This window comes from Castor canadensis, chromosome 9 (genome assembly GCF_047511655.1).
Source record: "Castor canadensis chromosome 9, mCasCan1.hap1v2, whole genome shotgun sequence".
Classification (NCBI taxonomy): domain Eukaryota; kingdom Metazoa; phylum Chordata; class Mammalia; order Rodentia; family Castoridae; genus Castor; species Castor canadensis.
Window position 1 is genome coordinate 92,178,504 of NC_133394.1, and position 20,445 is coordinate 92,198,948.

The 20,445-nt window shown below is 40.2% G+C and overlaps 2 protein-coding genes across 12 annotated transcripts in view; one reads left to right on the forward strand and one right to left on the reverse strand.

The window, feature by feature from the left end:
- Nucleotides 1-3,613, forward strand: part of Ccni (cyclin I) — a 24,607-nt gene extending 20,994 nt beyond the window's left edge. For all 4 annotated transcript variants that reach the window (XM_020179595.2, XM_074041944.1, XM_074041943.1 and 1 more), the window contains one exon: nucleotides 2,123-3,613. In XM_020179595.2, the coding sequence (XP_020035184.1) occupies nucleotides 2,123-2,563 (441 nt within the window). In that variant the 3' untranslated portion in view covers nucleotides 2,564-3,613. The remainder of the gene's footprint in view (nucleotides 1-2,122) is intronic.
- The window catches only part of Septin11 (septin 11), a 100,334-nt gene continuing 81,430 nt past the window's right edge, over nucleotides 1,542-20,445 (reverse strand). Inside the window, exons 8-11 of one of the 8 annotated variants that reach the window (XM_074041941.1) lie at nucleotides 19,856-19,988; nucleotides 18,104-18,291; nucleotides 12,333-12,397; nucleotides 1,542-1,802 (exon numbers count right to left, since the gene is read on the reverse strand). In XM_074041941.1, coding sequence (XP_073898042.1) covers nucleotides 12,376-12,397; nucleotides 18,104-18,291; nucleotides 19,856-19,988 — 343 coding nt within the window. In that variant the 3' untranslated portion in view covers nucleotides 1,542-1,802; nucleotides 12,333-12,375. Of the gene's footprint in view, nucleotides 1,803-2,796; nucleotides 10,450-10,893; nucleotides 14,628-18,103; nucleotides 18,292-19,855; nucleotides 19,989-20,445 lie in introns of those variants that run through there. The other 7 variants (XM_074041938.1, XR_012435754.1, XM_074041940.1 and 4 more) reach the window with 7 other exon arrangements.

Consider the following 20,445-nt stretch of genomic DNA (forward strand, 5'->3'; position numbering starts at 1 on the left):
AGTCTGCTTAAAATAAAGGCAGGAGCCCCATCCCTTCTCTGTGCTTTTGTTCCAGCTTGTAGCAAGAGTCACTTTACTACAATTACACATCCCCGGTATAATTATGAGCTCTATAGTAGTAAACTTGATAGTCGGGGAACTATCTTAAGTATTATGTAATTAAATTTTGTTTTCTCTTAAGGAAAAAATTCTGATACTAGTTAATGTCTTACCCATAGTGTGTTATCAAGTGTTTTTTGAAGCAGAAAGGAAAAATCAGCAAAATACTTAAAAAATCTGCCTGTTTTTGTATATTTCTGACAATTTCAGATAATTTTATATTTGTATTCCACGATAGCTAATAGCCTGTCATCCTTCTTTCCACTGATTCTTTCCTAATTAATATATAATGAAGACATTTAGAGATAAGTTAATTTTGTGAGCAAATATGTTCTTAGAGTGTGTTATTTTCCTTTATTTTCTCTGTGGTAGTACTGTCATGCTGTGTGCTGCAATTTATATGAGGACAATCAGACTTAGTTAAGAAATGTACAAAATAAGCCAGGTGTGGTAGCTTATCCCTATAATCCCAGCACGTGGGAAAGCTGAAGTAGAAGGATCACAAGTTCAAGGCCAGCCTGGATTACATAGTGAGACCCTGACTCAGAAAACAAACAGCAAACAAAAATGTCCAAAATAACTATAAAATGGACAAAAGTGGGAAAAAATGATTCCTGATAGTTAAATGGCCATGATAAATGTCATGAGGTAATAGCATATTGCCAGCCCTAGAGGTAATAGGTTATGCACCTTCAGGAGGTATAAATAAAATGAGCAAGGGTAAAGGTAAGAACAGGGCAAAGGTGTGTGTGAATAGACCAGGCCTGTTTGCTAGGAATATAGAACATAAATTTGAGAGTTTGCTAGGGAACAGGCTGGAAAAGGAGGTTGGCATCAGATTGTAGAGAGCCTTATTAATTCCAGGCTAAAGAGTTTAGCTTATTTCTGGCAGGCATTGTGATGATGCTGAAAAAAATCTAAGGGAGAAGTGTATATGATGCTATAGAAGATTATTTTAACAGTGCTGTAATTACAGAGAAAGTAAGACAGAGACTTGTACTGGGGATTGAACTCAGGGCCTCAAGCACTCTGCCACTTGAGCTATACCCCCAGTCTGAGAGACTCTTACATCTTACTATAGTATAGGTAAGATTTTTAAAGGCCTTCCCAGTGCAGTCATTGTGCTAGAAACTGAGGTATAACAACATAGCTATGATGTAATGCCTATAACTTGGGATCATGTAGTCTATAATGGAAAGTCATAAATGGTTAAATAGATAATTCTAATACAATGTAGTAAATTATCATGACAGGTTGATATAAAAACAGATGACCATGGAAATAGAGGTATTCAGGGGGTTGGGAAGTCAAGTCTGATTCCAAAAAAGGATTGACATCTGAACTGTCCTGAAGGAGGAAATAGCAAAACTCCCAAATTAAAAGCATTTCTTCCCAATGTGGTCAGCATTAACTACATTGTCTTAATATGTTCTACAAAAATATAACGTGCTTAAAATTCTCATTTATTTTAAAACAATAGATTTAAAATACTTAAATTGTCTTAAATTCTTAGCTAGACATGTTTTAAATTCTTAGACATACTTTCCCATCTTTGCTGAATTAATTTTTTTTTCATTGTCTCTGGGTGCTTCCTTGAATTCTTAATGAACTTTGTGTTTATCTTTCCTTTGATCTTCACTGAAGAAATTAGAAGAGGCCAAGAAGTAGGATAAAGGGCCTTACAGTAAGACAGGAAGAACAGACTGAAAAAAAAATACAGACATTGGTTATATAGCAGTGATGAAAGAGAAGTTTCTGCTGCCACGTAAATATCCAGCATACAATTGCAAATACAGAATTCAAGTTCCAAAGAGATTTATATTAGAAGGATTTGGACATGATTTAAGATGGTATTAGGCAGGCTGGAGGAATAATGAGTGTGAGGTAGAACATGGGGGCAGGGAAAAGAAGGCTGAAGAAACAGGAGTACAGGATGGAAAAGTAGCGGACAAATAGGGCAGCCTATATTAATTAGTCATTGTTGTGATTTTTGGTTTTTTTATTTGTTTTTTTCCTGGCCCAGATGGATAGCTCCCAGTTGATCCACTGTCGGGAGCTGGTGGCACATCACCTTTCTACTCTGCAGTCTTCCCTGCCTCTAAATTCCGTTTATGTCTACCGTCCCCTCAAGCACACCCTGGTGACCTGTGACAAAGGAGTGTTCAGATTACATCCCTCCTCTGTCTCAGGCCCAGATTTCGCCAAGGACAACAGCAAGCCAGAAGTGCTAGTCAAAGGTACTACCTTCTACCATCATCTCCCAGCTGCCAGTGGGTGCAAGCACACCTGTGCTAAACGCAAAGTAGAGGAAATGGAAGTAGATGACTTCTATGATGGAATCAAACGGCTCTATAATGAAGAGAATGCTTCAGAAAATGTGGGTTCTGTGTGTGGCACTGATTTGTCAAGACAAGAGGGACATGCTTCCCCTTGTCCACCTCTCCAGCCTGTATCTGTCATGTAGTTTTCAACAAGTGTTAACCATCCAGTGCAAGCTAAGGTTGACTGCTCTGAGAATGAGAACATACAAAACCAGAAAAGGCTATAGAGGAATATACACTTTATCAGGCTGATTTGAAGTGAGCCAGTGAGAAAAAACAAAAAACCCCTATTCATTTGGTGGCTAGTTATAACTCAACATTATTTAATTTAAAGATATATATAAAACCAAAAGATCCAAAATATTTTTCAAAAAAATTTTTGTAGCCTATCAGTTCCATTCTTTTTTCTGCTAAAATGTAACTTGCCCCGTCAAAAATTCATAAAGTTCCAAAATTCGTTATCAAACTTTGTTCCCAGAGTCCTGATTTAACTTTCTGTTGCTTTTGCTTGCTTCTCCAGTGAATACTTAATGAATTTTATGCATGTTGATCTGTATACTCTGACTTCCACTGAATAGTTAACCCCAGAAATTTTATTTTAGTGAGACAGCCATGTAATCTATGATTCAAGTTCCATTAGTCTGAAAAGAATACTTTGGAATTGTCCTAGGTGAATCAGAGGTGGTAATGGAAAAAGTTCTCATTTACCAGATTGATTTTTGTCTCATTTTTTTTAGACTAAATACAAAATTAGTTTTCATTTTTGTTTAAAGATGATATGTAATTAGGACACTTACATTTGTTGAAAGGATTTTTGACATTTGTATAAAAGAATTTGTGATAAAGTTAATATATCCAGGTGCTCACCAAAGAAACATGTATGTAACATATAATTAGAATTTTGTAACTGATGTTTTCACTCATTTTTAATCAGTAGGAGAGACTGTCTAGATATGGGCAGCTCCATGATTTGAGTATATAATACTTAATAACTGAACTCAGCACCCTAGTTTTATGTTATGCTATTAGGATTTTCTTGATAAAAGTTATTCCCCTTGTCTCCAACCCTACCCATATTTCTCTTCATGACTTCTGGATCTTGAGCCCCCTTTGCAGTCTGAAGAAGGTATTATAGTCAGAACTATGTACTGGTGATAAAAAAGCCTCTGGTAGCAATAAAAGGTTGTCCTTAATCTTTTTGTCTAATTTTTATTTTTCTATTTGTGGAGAGATACAGTTTCCTGATTGTCATTTCAACTAAGGAAAATAATAGAAAGTCTAAGAATATGCTAACTAAAAAAATGTGACTGAAGGATGTAGGTTCTAGACAGAAGGGATTCCCTTTATAGCATTTTCTCACTTGGTGGGCTTACAGATCTGTAAACAAATTCTCACCTTTTTTTTCTTTTTCTGGCGGTACTGGGTTTTGAACTCAGGGCCTCATGCTTGCTAGGCAAGAACTCATTACTTAAGCCACTCCACCAGCCCCAACAAAATCTCATCTTAATGGGACTGTGAGGGTAGGCTCAGACCTGTATCCAGGTAATGTCATTTTTAGCCCACTGATTGTGTTCAAACTTAGCAGAGCAAGAGTATTCTCAGGTCAGCATTTGACCTGTGGAAATTCTTGTAAATGGGGTGACTACCTGTTTTATGACCTTGAAGTCAAGTAAATAGAGTGGGGGGAGAGGTAAAGAATGAAAGGAACTGTTTGCATAGATAGCAAGGGATTGGCTTTAGAGATCCATATTTTTTAAAATCCCGTATCCTGATTTTCACCTGACTTCATTTCTTACTTTAGGAGCATTAAGAATTATAGGAAGTTTACAACATTCCCCACCCCTCCTCCACAAAACACACACACTTCACTGATGAGGACATAGTATGTTTGAAAGCTAGGGATAAAATTGAGTCTAGAGCCAGAATATTTAATTCGTAATCCAGTAGTTACAAACTGATCATCTGCTTGATCTTAAAGTTTTCTAATGTTAAAGGAAAGTTAAGCCCATGCTAAAGTGTACCTATAGTCCTGCTACCCAGGAGGCTAAGGCTAGAGGATCACTTGGGCCCAGGGGTTCAAATCCAGCCTGAATGACATAAACATTTCAAAAAAAGTAGATGGCAAATCAATTTGGAACACTGTTTTCATAGGACACTGAATCGGGTGGATGATGCTTACTTAGACTGCTACCTGACCTGCCTCAAAACTCATGTAACTTATATTCCAAGTCTCGTAGCACTTGACACATGCCCTTCTTGGGTTCCCATTTAGTACCTCCTTCCTTGGCACACTTGTAGATACCTCATGCCTCTTCCTTGTGACTTACTGTGGTCTCAGAATTTTGGCTTGAGACACAAATAGCAGATACTAAATAATGTAGAACTGTTCATTAAAGATAATCCTACTGGGTCCCAGAAGCTGTGGCTCAAAGAGTAGAGCATCTGCCTAGCCAGTGTGAGCCCTCAGTTCAAGCCCCAGTAGCACCAAATATATTTATTATACACTCTTGGTATTTGGGCTAAAACTTCTTAGCCTGCCCCAAATTATTTGGGTTAAATCTTGCTATCATAAACTCTTAAGATTGAGACTGGAGCTTTATGTATTGTTTGGTGCCTCCTAGTTGTTGAGACCTATCATTCCCCAGAAAGGCAAGAGAATAAATTTAGTAGGCATATTTATCCTCTAATCCAAAAGAGACATGGATGTAGTCCTAGGAGAAGCTATGGCCTTTGTTCTCTGATACCAAGTTGGTTACCTGTGGAGAACTGAAATGTTTTCTCCACACACACGATTGTCTTAGTGTGGCTGGAGAGCTGGGAAGTGGTGCTCCCAAACACCAATAAAGGGTTGGATATAACGGATTTAGTAGGAATGTGCCTTTGGCTCTGAGGAATAGTTTTTTACTCACCCAAACTGGCGATAACGTGCTTCGTTCTAAGAAGCACTATTTCCATGTTAGCGTCAGCCACTTTATGTATTCTGTACATACCCGTGTTGTCAAGCTTCCCAATTTATTCACTCCCGAGTCCCTGAAGCAAGGTTTGAGCACTTACTGCCCAAAGCTAAGGTACTGATGCTCAGCCAGCATGGTGGAGAGCCTAACCATCCTTAAAGTAGCTTGTGCATTCTCAACTGGAAAGGGAAGACCCTGTGTCAAATGTCCCCCCCATCATTCTGAGAGAAGCATCTACAGTTTACATTAGCAAGTTGAGGGTGAGTTGTTCAAAGCCATATAGCTAACAATTTTGAGCAAAGTTCAACTTCTAAGTCATCTCAAACCTTTATTGTACCTAACATGAAGTTTTGTTACCTCTAGGCCTCCAAAATTCTTGACATTGGTGTCTCAACCATGTTCATAAGAGACTCTCCTACAGCCATTTAAAAAAAAAAAAAAAGTTTTGAGCTTTGGCCACTAGATGGTGCTTCCAGGAAAAGACTAAAAACTTTTTTAATTCCTGGAAGAAACTGAGACATTTGGGCTTACTATGTGATTAGGAGCAGTTGGACATCCATCTTGTTATTAAGCCCCAATACAGCATCATCTTTTGTGGCTACAACTTCAAATCACTGAAGATACTGGTGGCCTGTGTATGTGAGACTGGGAGAATTTTAGCAAAATTGCTCATGGGAAGGGGCAGGCTGTGGCTAGATGCCAAGTCTCAGCCCCCCCACCCAAAAAAAGTCCAGCCATTTTACACATTAGCAACCTAATTTGTGAGTTGTGTGCAGTCCTATAAAGTAGCTTAGGAACACAGTTGAGAAGGCATGAAAACAGCCAATCACTAGGACAGAAAAGATGAAGCACACAGCCTGCCTTTTAGCACAGCTTCCATCAAGGAACTCAAACTGAATGCTCTTTCTCTCCAGATGGATGAGTTTAGTGGGTTTTGGATTTATTAATGTGTTAAGACCCAGGTGTGGGACTGAGACATAACTCCCCCTTGTGCCATATCTCAGTCACCAAGAATGTCTTATCAGCTATAGGAACGAGCTCACAACCCTAGTTTTTTTCTGAGTTAAGGGTGAAATGAGAACTCTCCCTTATCTTGTAACCTTCATAGCATATCAAATACCAGAACTATTGTATTAACACACAACAGTTAAGGCAGTAAAAGAAAAAAAAAATGAATAGCTCTAGGCGTGGTGAATTGATTTCCCAGTTCCTGGAAACAGTTCAGAACAACCAGGAAATGTGATTGGTGCTGAATGGGACACTTTCACTATTCAGAAATGACCTACCTTCAGTGGACAAGTTAGCATAGAAAGGGCTTACCTTTTCCTTTACTCTAAAAATCTCCTGTGCAAATAATAGTGTGCTTAATCCCCAGTGTAGGCTTGGTGCATTATACACAGTAAAATAACATTTGGAAAGGTGGGGTTAGAAGCAAAGAGAGCTATATCTGCACCTCTCAGATTTTTGTAAAAGCATTGTGCAGAAAATGCACAATGGAATTTTTATGGAATACTACTCCACTCTCCCTTACACACACATGCTCATTTGTTCTTTTGTGGGACAGCAGCCAACCTCATTATAATAGCCTCTGCTTCTCCTCATCTTACTGCCACAATTTTGGAAGTTTCCAGTAGACTGAAAGACTGTTAAGCTCATGGCACTGCAAATGATTTAATGCAGATGTGGAATCTTTTGTACCTCACACGATGTTCTGCTAACAACCAGAAGGACTACACTTATATACAGCTACAGCTACTCATAGGGGAGAGCAAGGCTGAAGAGGGAAGTGAATGGATACGGAGCTCACAGTTCTCTCATGTTAACACACGTTCAACCCCTTCACCAGTCCTGGGTATTGAGTTTCTTGATCTGAAAGCTAGATGGCTCACACCAGCAATTCTGCTATTGGGGAGGCAGAGATCAGGTAGACCACAGCTCGAGGCCAGTCAGGCAAAAAGTTCTTGAAATCCCATCTCAACCAATGAAAAGCTGGACATGGTGATGCACGTGGTAAGTGTAAATAGGATTGCAATTCAGGCCCAGAAAACCCTATTCGGAAAAATAACTAAAGCAAAAAAGGCTGAGGGCATAGCTCAAATGACAGAGCATCTGCCTAGCAAGCCCAAGGCCCCATTAATCTTCAGGATGGAAGGGTAAGGAAGTCTTCTCCAAAGGTCTGACCAGTCAGAATTAGGTGCTTAGCCGCTTGGACATCCAGTACGGTCTGTGCCAGTGGTAGACAAAAACCTTGATTAAGGAAGTTTGCTAAGATGTGTACTGTTGATTGCTCAAGTGTATTGGCATGAAGACCTGTTTTCATTTGTTCCAGCACTTTGGTTCAGAAGGTTGAATCTCTCCTTCATATGCTAATCTCAGAGAGACCACTAGACTACACTTGTAGAAGGCAGATCCTGTATCTGAAATCAAATAATATTCTCTTAAGATTGAATGACACATAAAAAGAATGTTGTCAGCAGAAACAGGTTCTGATGGCTCACTTCTCTCTGCTTTTCAACACTCTAGCTTGAGATAAACCAGTAACTCGTTACCACTGATAATCATTTTAGCTGGTAAGCCAGGAGAACTCAAACCTACCAGCTTTGTGAACACTCAGGAAAAGGAACCACCTGAGGTACGATGCCAGATCAATGGCACTCTGTCTTAGAAGTGAGATGGCAGAGCACTAGCCAGTGGTGTCCACAGCCAGCTTCCCTGAGAGCTCTGATCCCCATGGCAGTTTAATCAGAAAAGGGAACAGCAACATCAAACCACACATTTAGAAAAAATAGTACCCTTGCTGGTGCCGGTGACTCACACCTGTAATCCTAGCTACTCAGGAGGCAGAGATCAGGAGAATCATGTTTCCAAGCCAGCCCAGGCAAATAGTTCCACAAAACCCTGTCTCAAAAAACCCTTCACAAAAATAGGGCTGGTGGAGTGGCTCAAGGTGAAGGACGTGAGTTCAAGCCCCAGTACCGCCAAAAAAAAGAAAGAAAAAAATAGTACCTTAATTCGACTTTCAAATATTGCTCAAAAAAAGTTACAATCTAAGCCATTTTTAAAATGATAGTATAAAACTTATATTTAAATACTTAAAATAGTTTAAGAATAAAGCCAATTATACTTAGCGATTATTACAGTGTTTTTTCTAATACCTACAAAGTTTAACTTATAAGACTGATAATGTGTCATTCTGGCATCAGAGTTGCTATCCCATCCACCATGGTCACACCACTAGATTCCATCCTTACAGATTACAGTGCGGTGTGAGGGGATGACTTGACTCATGTTTTGATCATTTAATGGCTCAGATGAGTCTGACTTTATACGTTTAGTAATAGCTTCGGTCTAGAAAAAGAAAGCTGTTTGCCAACATGCTCATCCAGTTGCTGTAAACAGCCTCTTTCTAGGAGTCAAAGCAGCAGGGACTACTGCTTCATCACTTCACTACCCAGCCAAAGCATGGATTCCCTTTCATATAGAGAGGATCACTCCTGGGGCTCTTGGCCAGTGGGAAGTCATGCCAACAATAGTGACGTTTATGATCTATCAACTGTGGGGCTGCAAATAAGCAAAGCTACAGACAAGTAATAAACTTGGAAGGTAACGTAAATGTATGGCTATGCTCTGCAACAGATGACTTTGAGTGAAAACTGCTAGAGAAGGGGCTGTTTAAGTAATGACTCATCACCAACAGGTCAGCATTGGAAACCATCAGCTCACTCAACTGACAGAAGTGTGGATTTGGGTGTGGGTATATTTTAAGTAATCCCATTGGAATAATTCTATTCCCAGATGGGTTTCAGCAGACATTGTGGAGAAAGCCACCTGGGCCACTCTGAGACTATGTGAATCAGAACCACCATTAATATACTGCTGTCTGAGACGGATATGTACTGTTTTGGGGTACATTTCCCATGGCTAAGACGTGGATCCTGGCTTAAAAAACAAACATGAACATAAAGTAAAGCAGAGCTGCACAAAGAAAAAGGCAGGATGGGCCAAGAAAGTTATTTGAAGATGTCTTTAAACATAAATCCAGCCCCAGAGGCAGAAAAGTCATCTACCCAACACACTTTAAACATGATTAAGACTTGTGGGTCAAACCCCTAGAAACAAAAATGGGAATTTTAAAATTGTACCTAAGACAAGGAAAGCATATTAAACAGTTTTGTGACTTAAAATTCATTCATACTTCCTCTTGAAATGAGCTTTAAACTGGCATAATTTTGATACCCAAAGTAAGTTTGAATATCCAAAACAAAAAGCAGAACTGTCTACCTGGAATTTTTCCTCCCCAAACAGAATCCCAATCCCAAAATAACTTATATAAAGGATGCAGGTAACAGAAAAAGAGTAGAATGAAACAAAGGTTCTGAATTTAAAGGAAGGACGCCCACTTCTCTCTCAAGAGGCAGATGATCAGCTGAGTAAAAACGTTGCATCAATAGGACACTCCAAAAGAAAAAAAAAACTGCAGCCATCTCTGTTCATGCAGTATCAAATGTCAAAAAAGAAAAATCCAAAACGCCAAAACCACCCACAAAACTAACAGAAGGAAGGAAAGCGTTGCCCGGGTCTTAGGACCTGATGGTGGCTGGGGATCCTGGTGGGGCTGTTCAGAGAGGCCAGGAGCTACCAGGAGTCAAGTTTGCCCTGGGGGTGGTGGCCACCTCAGATGGGGGACATGCTCTCTTCTGTCCACAAGTTCTTGGACCAGCAGTTTCAAGAACATGACAGCTAAGCCAAGAGGATTCCAGCACCAGACTTGGGTTTGGGTGCAAGTTCTGTTTTACTGAAATTCCCTTTTCCTTGTAATTAATATTATTCAGTATTACTATTTGTGGTAGTGAAGTCATTTCTGTAGCCACTATGAGCAGTGGTTTGTAACAGACATTGACAATACAGACAGTAGTGCAGTATTTGACCCAGACTTTAAAGGAACGGGAGGCAGTGGTGGAAATGAGGTAACTCTTCCCCAACACGCGTGGACAGACAGCTCCTGCTCTTCTAATGCTCTATGTCCATTAGGAGAGAGTAGGGCTTGTCAACAGGATGGTTACATAAAGAAGAAGCTACAGAAGAGAAAAAAGAAAAGTTCAGATTCAAATTCGGTTCTTTAAGCCTTTAAAAAAAAAAAGCGTTTCTCTACAAGCTGTGAAAGAACAGCAGTGTATCAGTTAAAAGGATGTCACCAAGCACAGCTGGAGGGGTGCAGCAGCAGGGTGGGCACCACAGGCCAGGGAAGAGGCACCGAGGCTCGTGGATCCATAGGGCAGGCAGGGACAGGAATGGGTGGAGGTGGCAGTGATGGTGTGGGGGGCTATAGGGCACCACAGGACAAGTGTTGGGGAGAAGCTGGAGCTGCCCAGACAGCAGTGCTGAAGTCTACCATACAAGGCAAGAAAGCAGGAGATACCGCCACCCCTATTTCTTTTACCCCATACAACAAGCACGTGTATGTACATACGCAAATCAAGCAATGACTGAAAAGAACTCACAAAAGTGCACACACACAATGTTTGGGTAAAAATATATTTCCCCTGCTTTATGTCTTGGCACTAGTGATATATGCATAGATTACCTGTTCACCACTCTCTACCATAACAGACACCAAATTACCCAGCAGGCTGCTGAGTGAGTACTTCCATACTTGAAGAAATGATATGCTTCACATCAATACAATTATCTTAGTTCATAAAAAAGACAACTGTCTAACATGCAGTTTACATTTATGACAATTCTGCATTAACACTGAAAGTAGATTACACAACAGTTTTAGAAAACACATCGGTTATTTTCAAACAGCAAAATGACAAGGTTCTACAACTACAGTTTAAGGCATATCAGCATATTTTAAAATCAAGAAATAGACAAAGTTCTAATGCTGTTCACAGCTTAAATTTCAGTTTATTTTTTAAAAATTCCCTTCATACCTACATACAAACTAAACTTTGTAGGTCATAATTCCCACTAAGAAGTCATCACATATGTGTCCTGCCAATGGAACCAGGACTTTTGAAAACTGAGACTTGACAATTCAGACACTTGCAAATGGCAAAGCCAAGGGATCTGAATGGACAGTTCTGGTAGGACCACATAGAGACAGTAGGACGTGAGTCAACATTTGTCTGTGAAACACCTATTCATATGTCAAGAAAATGAGGAAACAAGTCTATGTATTTGAGGTGCACAAGATATGAAGAGTAAGTGTTATTGCTGGTGAGTTGCAAAGCAAGGAAGGAAGAAAACAAGAAACTCATGCCCAGAGTTACATGAAACAACTCCCCTGGTTGAGAGGTGCCTTTTTGGACAAAACCTTGACCACTTGAGCCTGAGCTGGGAAAACATTCTCTGAAATGCCAACCAGTTCTCATATATGCTCCCCCATCACACCCTGCAGGACACAGAAGTATTGTGGGTATCTACTGTCTAGAAGATACAAAAAGATGGCCATTATGTCTGAACAAAAGACGTGAGGGAGGCCAGCCAGAGCTATCAAGAAAAAAAAAAAAAAAAGTGACCACTGTGCAGTTAGCACCAGGGAAAGGCCATTAAAACTAAGATCTAAAAGATAAGTGATCGTAAAGGCGCCCTGGCATAAAAGTTTTTTCTCCTTGATCTTCTCCAGTGAAAGGTGGGAGTTTCTCATTCCAGCTTTATTTGCACTGTCAGTATCAAAGATTCTCTGGAATATCCAATGATATTCCAGAATATCTGGTGCTGTGCACCAGACTGGGATCAGTAATTTCTGTCTTCCACATTGAGATCAAGAAGTTGAAAAACATATAAATGTGGCCACTTTAGATATACTTAAGCTTTTTTTCTTTTAAAACCAATACTGCTCAAACCATGATCGCCCTACCCCCTCCAAAATAAAGAATGTATCCATCCCATTTGTTTTCTCTAATTTTAAAAAGCCAGAAAGATCTCAAAGGTTTGTTACTACTGTACTTACATGCAAAGGCGAAAGCACATCCAGTTAGATTTGAGGGTATCATTTATTCCGTGCAGAGCCAAGGACTACTGTGAAAAAAGGCATAGATACAGAAAGGAAAAGCAGCAATAACATACTCAACAGGGCTGGGGAGAAATGGGAGGAAAAAGGTTCAAAAGTAACACTTAAAAAAAAAAGCTCCTATGTGTTTCTTTTAGCTTTTTATTCCCTGACTCGACATTTGATTTATTTTGCTGTGGAAAAAAAAAAAAATCAGTAACCTTGGCATCAAAAAGTCATAAGATGCTTTTAGTTGCTAAGCTCAGCTGTTTTGGTTTTTTTTTTTTTTTTAAAAGACTTTAGGGATGCAAGAAATAGAATGTAAGAGTGTACTTTCTATCACAAGGCACAAAAATGCTCACACAAGCAGTGGCTGGAACAGGCACACAACACAATACTCAAGCTTTTGTGTGATGCCCCGCGCAGGCGCAAAGGCGGCCCATGTTAGCATCAGCATGCCTTCTAGCACTGGACAGCCCCACAGGTAGCTTCAGACTAGAAAAATGACAAAACGAAAGCAAGGACAGACATGTTGGTGTGGTGCTCCTTGATCTGTGAAGGCTGATTCCAGCTGCTTCAGCCTACGGTTTCTAGCCCAGCTTAGTTTGAGCCTCAGTGAACTGACTTCCCTACTTTGCCTAAGTCTCTTTTTTCCCTTCTTTCTCCCAACAGCATGACTAGGGATAAAGAGAAGGAAAAAAATTTTTTTCTTGGGATCAGATGGACTTAACTAACTTTTTTTGAAAAAAGTTTGCTGAGCAAGGGGAAGTGCAGCACATTCTATCCTGTTCGCCTATGGTGTAACTAGTGGTGGTCAGAAGGGAAATGCTCAGGTGAAGTAGTGGGTTCATGAAAATGTTATCCTGTCAAGTAAGAAATAGGAAATGACAGAACTAGAGAGAAAGCTGGGAGGATCTGGTTAGGAGGGGGACACCAAGCAGATGACATGATAAGCACCAGAAAAGAAAAAAATATGTCTTTCTGCACACAAACTAGGTAAGTCGGATGTGTCCTGGCACATGGGTCAGTGCTGACCCTGGATGAGGTGATGGGCCAGAGACAAAGAGCAGGGAAGCTAGTCACAGTGAGGGAACAGGTGAAGAAAGTTCCTTCAAGACAACCAGATTTGAAACACCAGCAAGGACTCTGGAAGTGAAGTTGAATTTCTACTTTCTTTTTAATTTCTACTTTCTTGATTCATGGGTTGTGCTGTATTCTTTCCCATTCTACCTTAAATTGATGAGGTCTTCTTAAATTTATGTTGATTACATAAAGTCTACAGCAAACTTTCTATTTGAAGTATTTGTGGCAATTTTTTCATGATTGACGAACACTTTTATTAGAAGTACCCATATCCTGGCATTAGTGAGAAGGCCCTGCCCCCTCCGCCCACTGAGAGCGAATGTACATGTGTTTATGAAAGATTCCTTACTGTATGCGGTTAAGTGGCTTGTGGAAGCCCAACACGCTTAGTGGAAGAGTCTTCTACTAAGCAATGTTTTCTGACTGATCCTTTGAGATCTTGATCTGACAGAGGGTCAAGGACAATGGTGGACACGAATGCAATCATTTTTTTTCTTGCACCAGTCCATGCTAACTGGGCCAAGCTTAAAAAGATGGTGTTCAGATGTAGTCTCAACCCTTAAGGGGAGACAGTGTGAACTAACCACAAGCTCAGGCCAAATAATGAGAGCAATTAAAATGAAAAACTCATACACACATAGAAGTCATCTGCTGTGCTTACCCACTGTTCTGCCTACATACAAATCTCCCTTGGTTTGAGGCAGGTGTGAAGGAGAAACAGTGAAATTCAGGGGCTGCAATCATGAAGATGAATAATCAAGAAAATGCAAGTTGTTGTCATGGCTATTCAGGGTTTTAGTTCAACTGCTGAGGCGGTGAGAAGTTTTCATGTCAGATGTACAGGAAGCACTTCGCCCCACTTTCCTTGGTCCAAAGCAACATACAAGTAACAGGCATGCTCCTGCTGCCATTCGAACAGGCATACAAGGCAAATCATTTACTTTCCAGAAACAAAGTCCAGCTGCACAGAGCATTTGCTGTTATTCCCTTGTTCTATCATTTTCCACCACCCAACAACATTCAGCAAAATGAGTTAAGAGTTATTGGTGTTTGGGGAAGGGCAAAACAATAAAATAAAACGAAAGGACACAGATGGCAGAAGTACACTACTGCTGCAAAAGCAGGTGAATGCGGGAACATCCTTGGCTTGCCAGGCTTTATGTGAAGCTTGCACTGCAAGTTAAAAAACAAAACAAAAAAGTTAGAAATAATAATAAATTAAAAAGAAAGGAAAATCAGCAGCGCGCCAGCACCGGCACTCGGTGATGGTGGATGCTCATGCAGTGGTTATGGAATTGACAGAAATTAAAACCAAAAATTTGAGGAGGCTATTCCACATGACAGGCAAAAGCAAAATTTAACATTAAATTAAAGAAACGTGGTTAGTTTTCATTTGCATGTTCTTTAGAATTCATGAGTGACTTCTTGAAACCACTGCCATGTTCCAGTGGAAGGACTGTTTGGCTTTTGTCTCTCAAATAACACAAAAGAATCATCTACTAAGTGTGGGTACCCCATTAGTGCCAATTAAGAGCTTCATCTTCCACTTCCGAGCTGCTGCAGGAGTCAGAGAATAAATATATAATGAAAGCCTTTGCAGAAATGACTTGAAGAAGAGGTCAAAAGGAGCTTGGGAATTGGGATATAGTGGGTGGAGGAGAACATGCTACTTGTCTAGTTGGGAAGGACAAAAAAAGAGAACAATTGTTACATGGTTATAGCTATAGCAATGCCAGGAGCTAGCTTTCCCCCTCTTTTAGGTACAAAGCAATGCCAAACCCAAGACCTACATGGCTAATTAGGCAAATCCAAAACATGCAACTTTATTCTTTAGCAAAAAAAAAAAAAAAAAAAAGAAAGAAAAAGTCTTAAAAAAAGTGAGCAGATGGTTGCTTAAACTGAAGCTATTACACGGCAGTTTTAAAATGATGAATTTGAAAGCTTTCTTTTGAGATAGAAGGACCAAAGCCAGCAAATACCTGCTGACAGTGGTGCAAACTGTTTTCAGGGGAGATGAACACTGTCCGCCGAACGACTTACCCTCGGGCAGTATCACCACTGTGGTGCAGCCGCAAATGAGGAAAGTGACTTGGTGGCCATGGATGGCAGAAGGTGGGGTCCAGCTAATGGCAGGGCCAGGGTTAGTTCTACTTGGTCTGTAATCTTAGGAAATGTTATATAATCTCATGCCACTACAGGTCAAGGAGAAGTGTAAAGCCTTACCTACGTTAAAAAAGGAGCGTGTCATTAGAATAGAAAAAGAGAATTTAAAACTATTAGAAAAACTAAGTTAAACTTGGAGGTGGAAGCACAGCAGGTAAATAAAAAAGCATCCCTTTGTGAATTTTCTAGCTAGAACAAAGCCAGCTCCTAAGAGGCACCTGTGGTAACTCTGGCACCTGCTTCATCTACAAGAAGGAAGAAGTCTTCCAATTTCCGTTCAAGGTGCTGGTCTCGTTGCCCTGGTTATTGTCTTTCTGTGCTCCTCTCTAACCAAAAGCCTCCTGCCACTGGCAATAAGAAGGATGATGTGAGGTTTTTTTGTTTCGTTTGGTTTTGTTTTTAATCATTTACACTTCAGGACTCTAACTAGTCTTTGCTTTCACTATACATATGGAAGTATTGAGAAGGGTAAGAACCTTGAAGCTAACACAAAAAAATACGTGCCAGAGCAGAACCTGGTGACTATTGTGAACCAAATCTAATGCCATTAATAACAAATGAGAATATATAAATAAAGCTAAAATAGAATTCACACAGAATTCATGTAAACTTGAGAAGCACTATACATTGGTAAGGCCCAGGATGGGAAGGAAATAACCTAACATGTTCACAAGGGCAAAGACAAACCTCCCTGCACTGGAAAGTTGGTTACTAAACGGGTTTTTGTTTTTAATGGAGGCACAATACTAATCAGCTCTTGCAATTTTTATTGCTTAAAGGCACATCCAGTATACATGAAATATTCTTTTAACATTGCTGGTCTTCTATAAACATTTTTAATTTTAAAAGTTGTACCTTCATGTACTTCAGTGCTGCAGGTTAAGAAAACCTAGACTTTGGGTTGCCTAAGCTGTGAGTTAGCAGATTTTTCTCTTATATTCACACCTTCCCCTATTTTTACTCTAGGTTAGTTTGGATCAAGAACTCAACGCTGACTGGATTTCCTTGTCTTGGCAGGGAGAGGCTCCCTTATTGAATGGAGAATACGTCCACACAGAGCTACAAATCATTTTCTTGAACTGTGTTGTAATCTAGGCATTTGTTTCTCTCAGAATTAATCCAGCAGAGTCAGATTTGAAGCTTTTAGAGTCCTTTGGTCACTTGGGTCTGTACTGACCCAATTAAATCCCACCTTATTTACATGGACTACTTTCGTTACTGCTTACAAAGTGTCCTTGCTTCTCTGGGCTCAACACATTTTCTACTGTCTCAGAACTTGGACAGTCAAAGTGCATAAAGCATGATTTAATCTTCTCTCGGCCTGTTGCTGCAGCAGTGCATTTTGACCTTCACACTGGCAATGTCACAAGATTCTGTAAGAGTGAGCCTGCCACATGTTAAGTGGGCAGCAGCACTGGGCTCCTCCTTCTTACAACAGTTTCAAGTTCAGATTAAGCAGAGACTCAATCCTATCTGCTACATTTCTAAAAAATGTAATTCTCTTCCTGCTTGAGTACCAACATTTTTGTTCTGTCTCTTAGCCGGCCTCTTTTTTCCTAGCACTCTGGCATCTGAGAATGAAGATCAAGAATCTTGAAGCAAACTTCAAGTGCCATACTGCGCCAGGAGCAGGGCAGCTTCAACAGACAAGGAGGGTGGCAGCCGTGAACTCCTATGGGACCCTGCAAAGGTTTTCTCCACATGCCTCCTTATCACTATGCCTACATCACCTAACAGCTACTGTCATAAAACGTCATTCTCTACTCTTTACAGTGATTCAAAGGAGAGCTTCAAATCACAGGACGATTTCAAGGAAGCTCAAATCTCATACTGGGGTCAAACAACTGCTGTTGGAGTATCATAGGAAGTAACCACTCAAGAGCAGACTCTGACCCTTTGGCATATTAAATCAAGGCCATATTTAAACATGTTTTGTGAGTGGGTACAGGTGTGGCTGGAGGGTCAGCAGGAGTGAGTTGATTTGGTGGACATTTTGATCACATGTCACTATAAGACAATTCACCATCTTGCTGAAAGGAAACCATGGCCGCTCTTGCACATGCTACAGTTGGGAACAAGACTGCAATGACTGGCTCACCACACTTACATCACAGAGTAGGAAAACCATTTTAACAATATTGATTTTAGGGTGCTCTTTACCAAAAAAAAAAAAAAAAAATCATGAGAATTATCTTCAGGGGCACTGAAGGGAAATACACCTGCCTTTTCTGAGAAGCTGCTGTGGGAGATGACAGGTTATTCCAGTCCTGATTGCTTCATCAACACGGTCAAGTTTTATAAATTAATCCTTGTGTACCCTTTAAAAATACTTTAAAAACCTTTATCACCTTCTCTATACTGTAGAAAAAATACTTGTTTTGTTTTTTTGTTAACAGACCAGTTTCCAGTCTGTAAGTAGGAAAAGTGGACATGCAAAAGGAATAAATTGTTAGAGGTCCCCAATAGAAGGGGTGACACCTGCTTACTTTTTCTTATCCTTGTCTTTCTTGGTTTGCTGGGCACCAGACTGCTGGGCCTGGGACTGGAGCAGCTGAGCTGCTGCTTTCTTCTTCTGGAAGTTGTTCACCTCCTCCTCAAGCTCCTTCTTCTTGTCTTCCACCTTCTTCTTTTCTTCTTGGTGTGTCCGCTTTAGGAGGTCAAACTTCTCGTGGAGCTAGACAGAAAATGAGGAGAAGATGCTTGGTGAAGTCCGTGAAAATCTTATGGAGGTAAGGCTATGTGCAACATACAAAACCAAAAGTTCTTCACATGGCTACACCTGCTTTAATCACAGGAGCCGTTTTGGTGGCTTGCTGGAGAAGGCTAAGATGCTGAGGAGCATTCCTCCAATTCCTAGGCTCTTTGTCACATCATCCCCTCGGGGCTGAAAATTCCTTGAACACTCTTTTTGATAATAAGATACACATCCATTCTTAAAAAGCACAAAGGAAATAAAAATGATCCATAATCCTAATAACTCTTTCCCTGAGTGCTGAAAGTGGTTCTTTACGTCTGGTCCTTTGTAGAGTGTGTGTGTGTGTGACACACATGGTGGTAGTGGGGGGGCTTTGACAAGTTGCATTTAAAAAAATCACAATCACAGGCCAAGAGTGTAGCTCACTCGTAAAGGACCAGCCTAGCAACTGTGACACCCTGGGGTTGATTCCCAGCACCAAAAAACAAACAAATAACAACAACAACAAAGAAAACCAAAGTAAAACAAAACAAATTTGCAATCAGAAACAAAAACAAGAACAAAGGAGGACATGCTTACTATAATTCTAAATTTTTATTCATCATCCACTTGATTCTCAAGGCCAATAGCAGATAAGGCTCAATTTTCCTTTCTGTGCAGCAAAACCATCTTGAGTGCTTAACTATGTAAATAACCTCCAAGCTTCAATAGTCTTTTTAAAATAAGTTAAAAGAAGATGAGAAAATTATTTGTCCTTTCATTTAGGAAAGTACTGAGCCATCGGTCAAGCACCAGAAACATTTATTATCTACCAGCAGGAACCAGTCATCTCTCTCCCTCTCCCTCTTTTTCCCTCCTCCTCCTAACTTTCTCTCTCTTAAATGTGGTAAGAGCTAGGTGTGGTGGTGCACACCTGTAATCTCAGCACTTCAGAGGCTAAGGCAGGAAGATTGCCAAGTTTGAAGCCAGCCTGGGCTACACAGCCAGATACTCTCTCAAATTAAAAAAATAAAATAAAATGGGAAGAGTACCATGGTAAAAATTGGTGCAAACCTCTGGGAAGCAGTTTGGCCAGGGGATAGATGGGGACCAAGGTAGGTTTAGAGGGATGCTGGAAAGGGAGAAGCCAGAGCACAGGCATGGAACACCAGTTGCACTTCAGGCCACCGCTCACAATACAATGCCAAAGGGCTCTCTGCTATTGAGCTCACTGAATTGGCTGAGAAACTAAGATGATAATAATAGTCCCAGAATCTCAAATCTCACATTTCAAGACTCATAACTTGAGCAGCAAAGAACATATGATCAGGTCTTGGTTTTGCTGCTAACTAGGTAGGTGACAGCCAAAAATCAGTCTACGTTTATGCCTCTCAGTTTACCATCTATAAAGTGGGGACAAGAATATCTGGCCCAGTCTTTCTGTCAGGTTGGTATGCCACTCTTATGATAAAAGGCATATAAAAGCAGTATGAAATCCTATAAAATGTGAAGTATTATAAAATAACTGTTTTGGTTCCTCTTTCTTGGAGGACAGATGGCTTACCTCTTTCTCTGCCTCTTTAAGTTCAGCCTCTTTCTCCTTCACTCTCATAACAAACATTTGTCTCATTTCTTCTTCTTTCTTCTGAAGTTCTCCTAGGAATTCATTCCTCTTGGCTTCATATGTCTCCTGAAGACTATTCAAAATCCACAAATCAAAACTAGGGTCATGAAATTGCCTAAAAAATTTCAGTTGATACCATTTCTACACCTCTACTTCCAAAAAACAGATAAAGCTGCTGTTTATCATACCAAAGCTCAAATAAGATCACAGTTTTACTTATTTTTATTTCTGTTGCAAGCATTAAGAACCAGTAATTAGTCAATAAGCACAATGCAGTCCTAAAGAGATATCAGTAGCTGGCCAAGTTTTATCTTATGTACACTCACACAGGGAAAACCTAAACTGAAGACACAATTCGTGTTGTTAGAAGATGGCCTCGTATAGGGGTTGAAATAACAGACACTAGATCAAGTCAGAGCATGGTTGGAATTCTGGCCCCACTGACTGACTAATCTTGGGAAAGGTGTGACCTCTGACGTATGAGATGCAGATACGGTACCACTTACCTTTCATGAAAGTGATTATGAGAC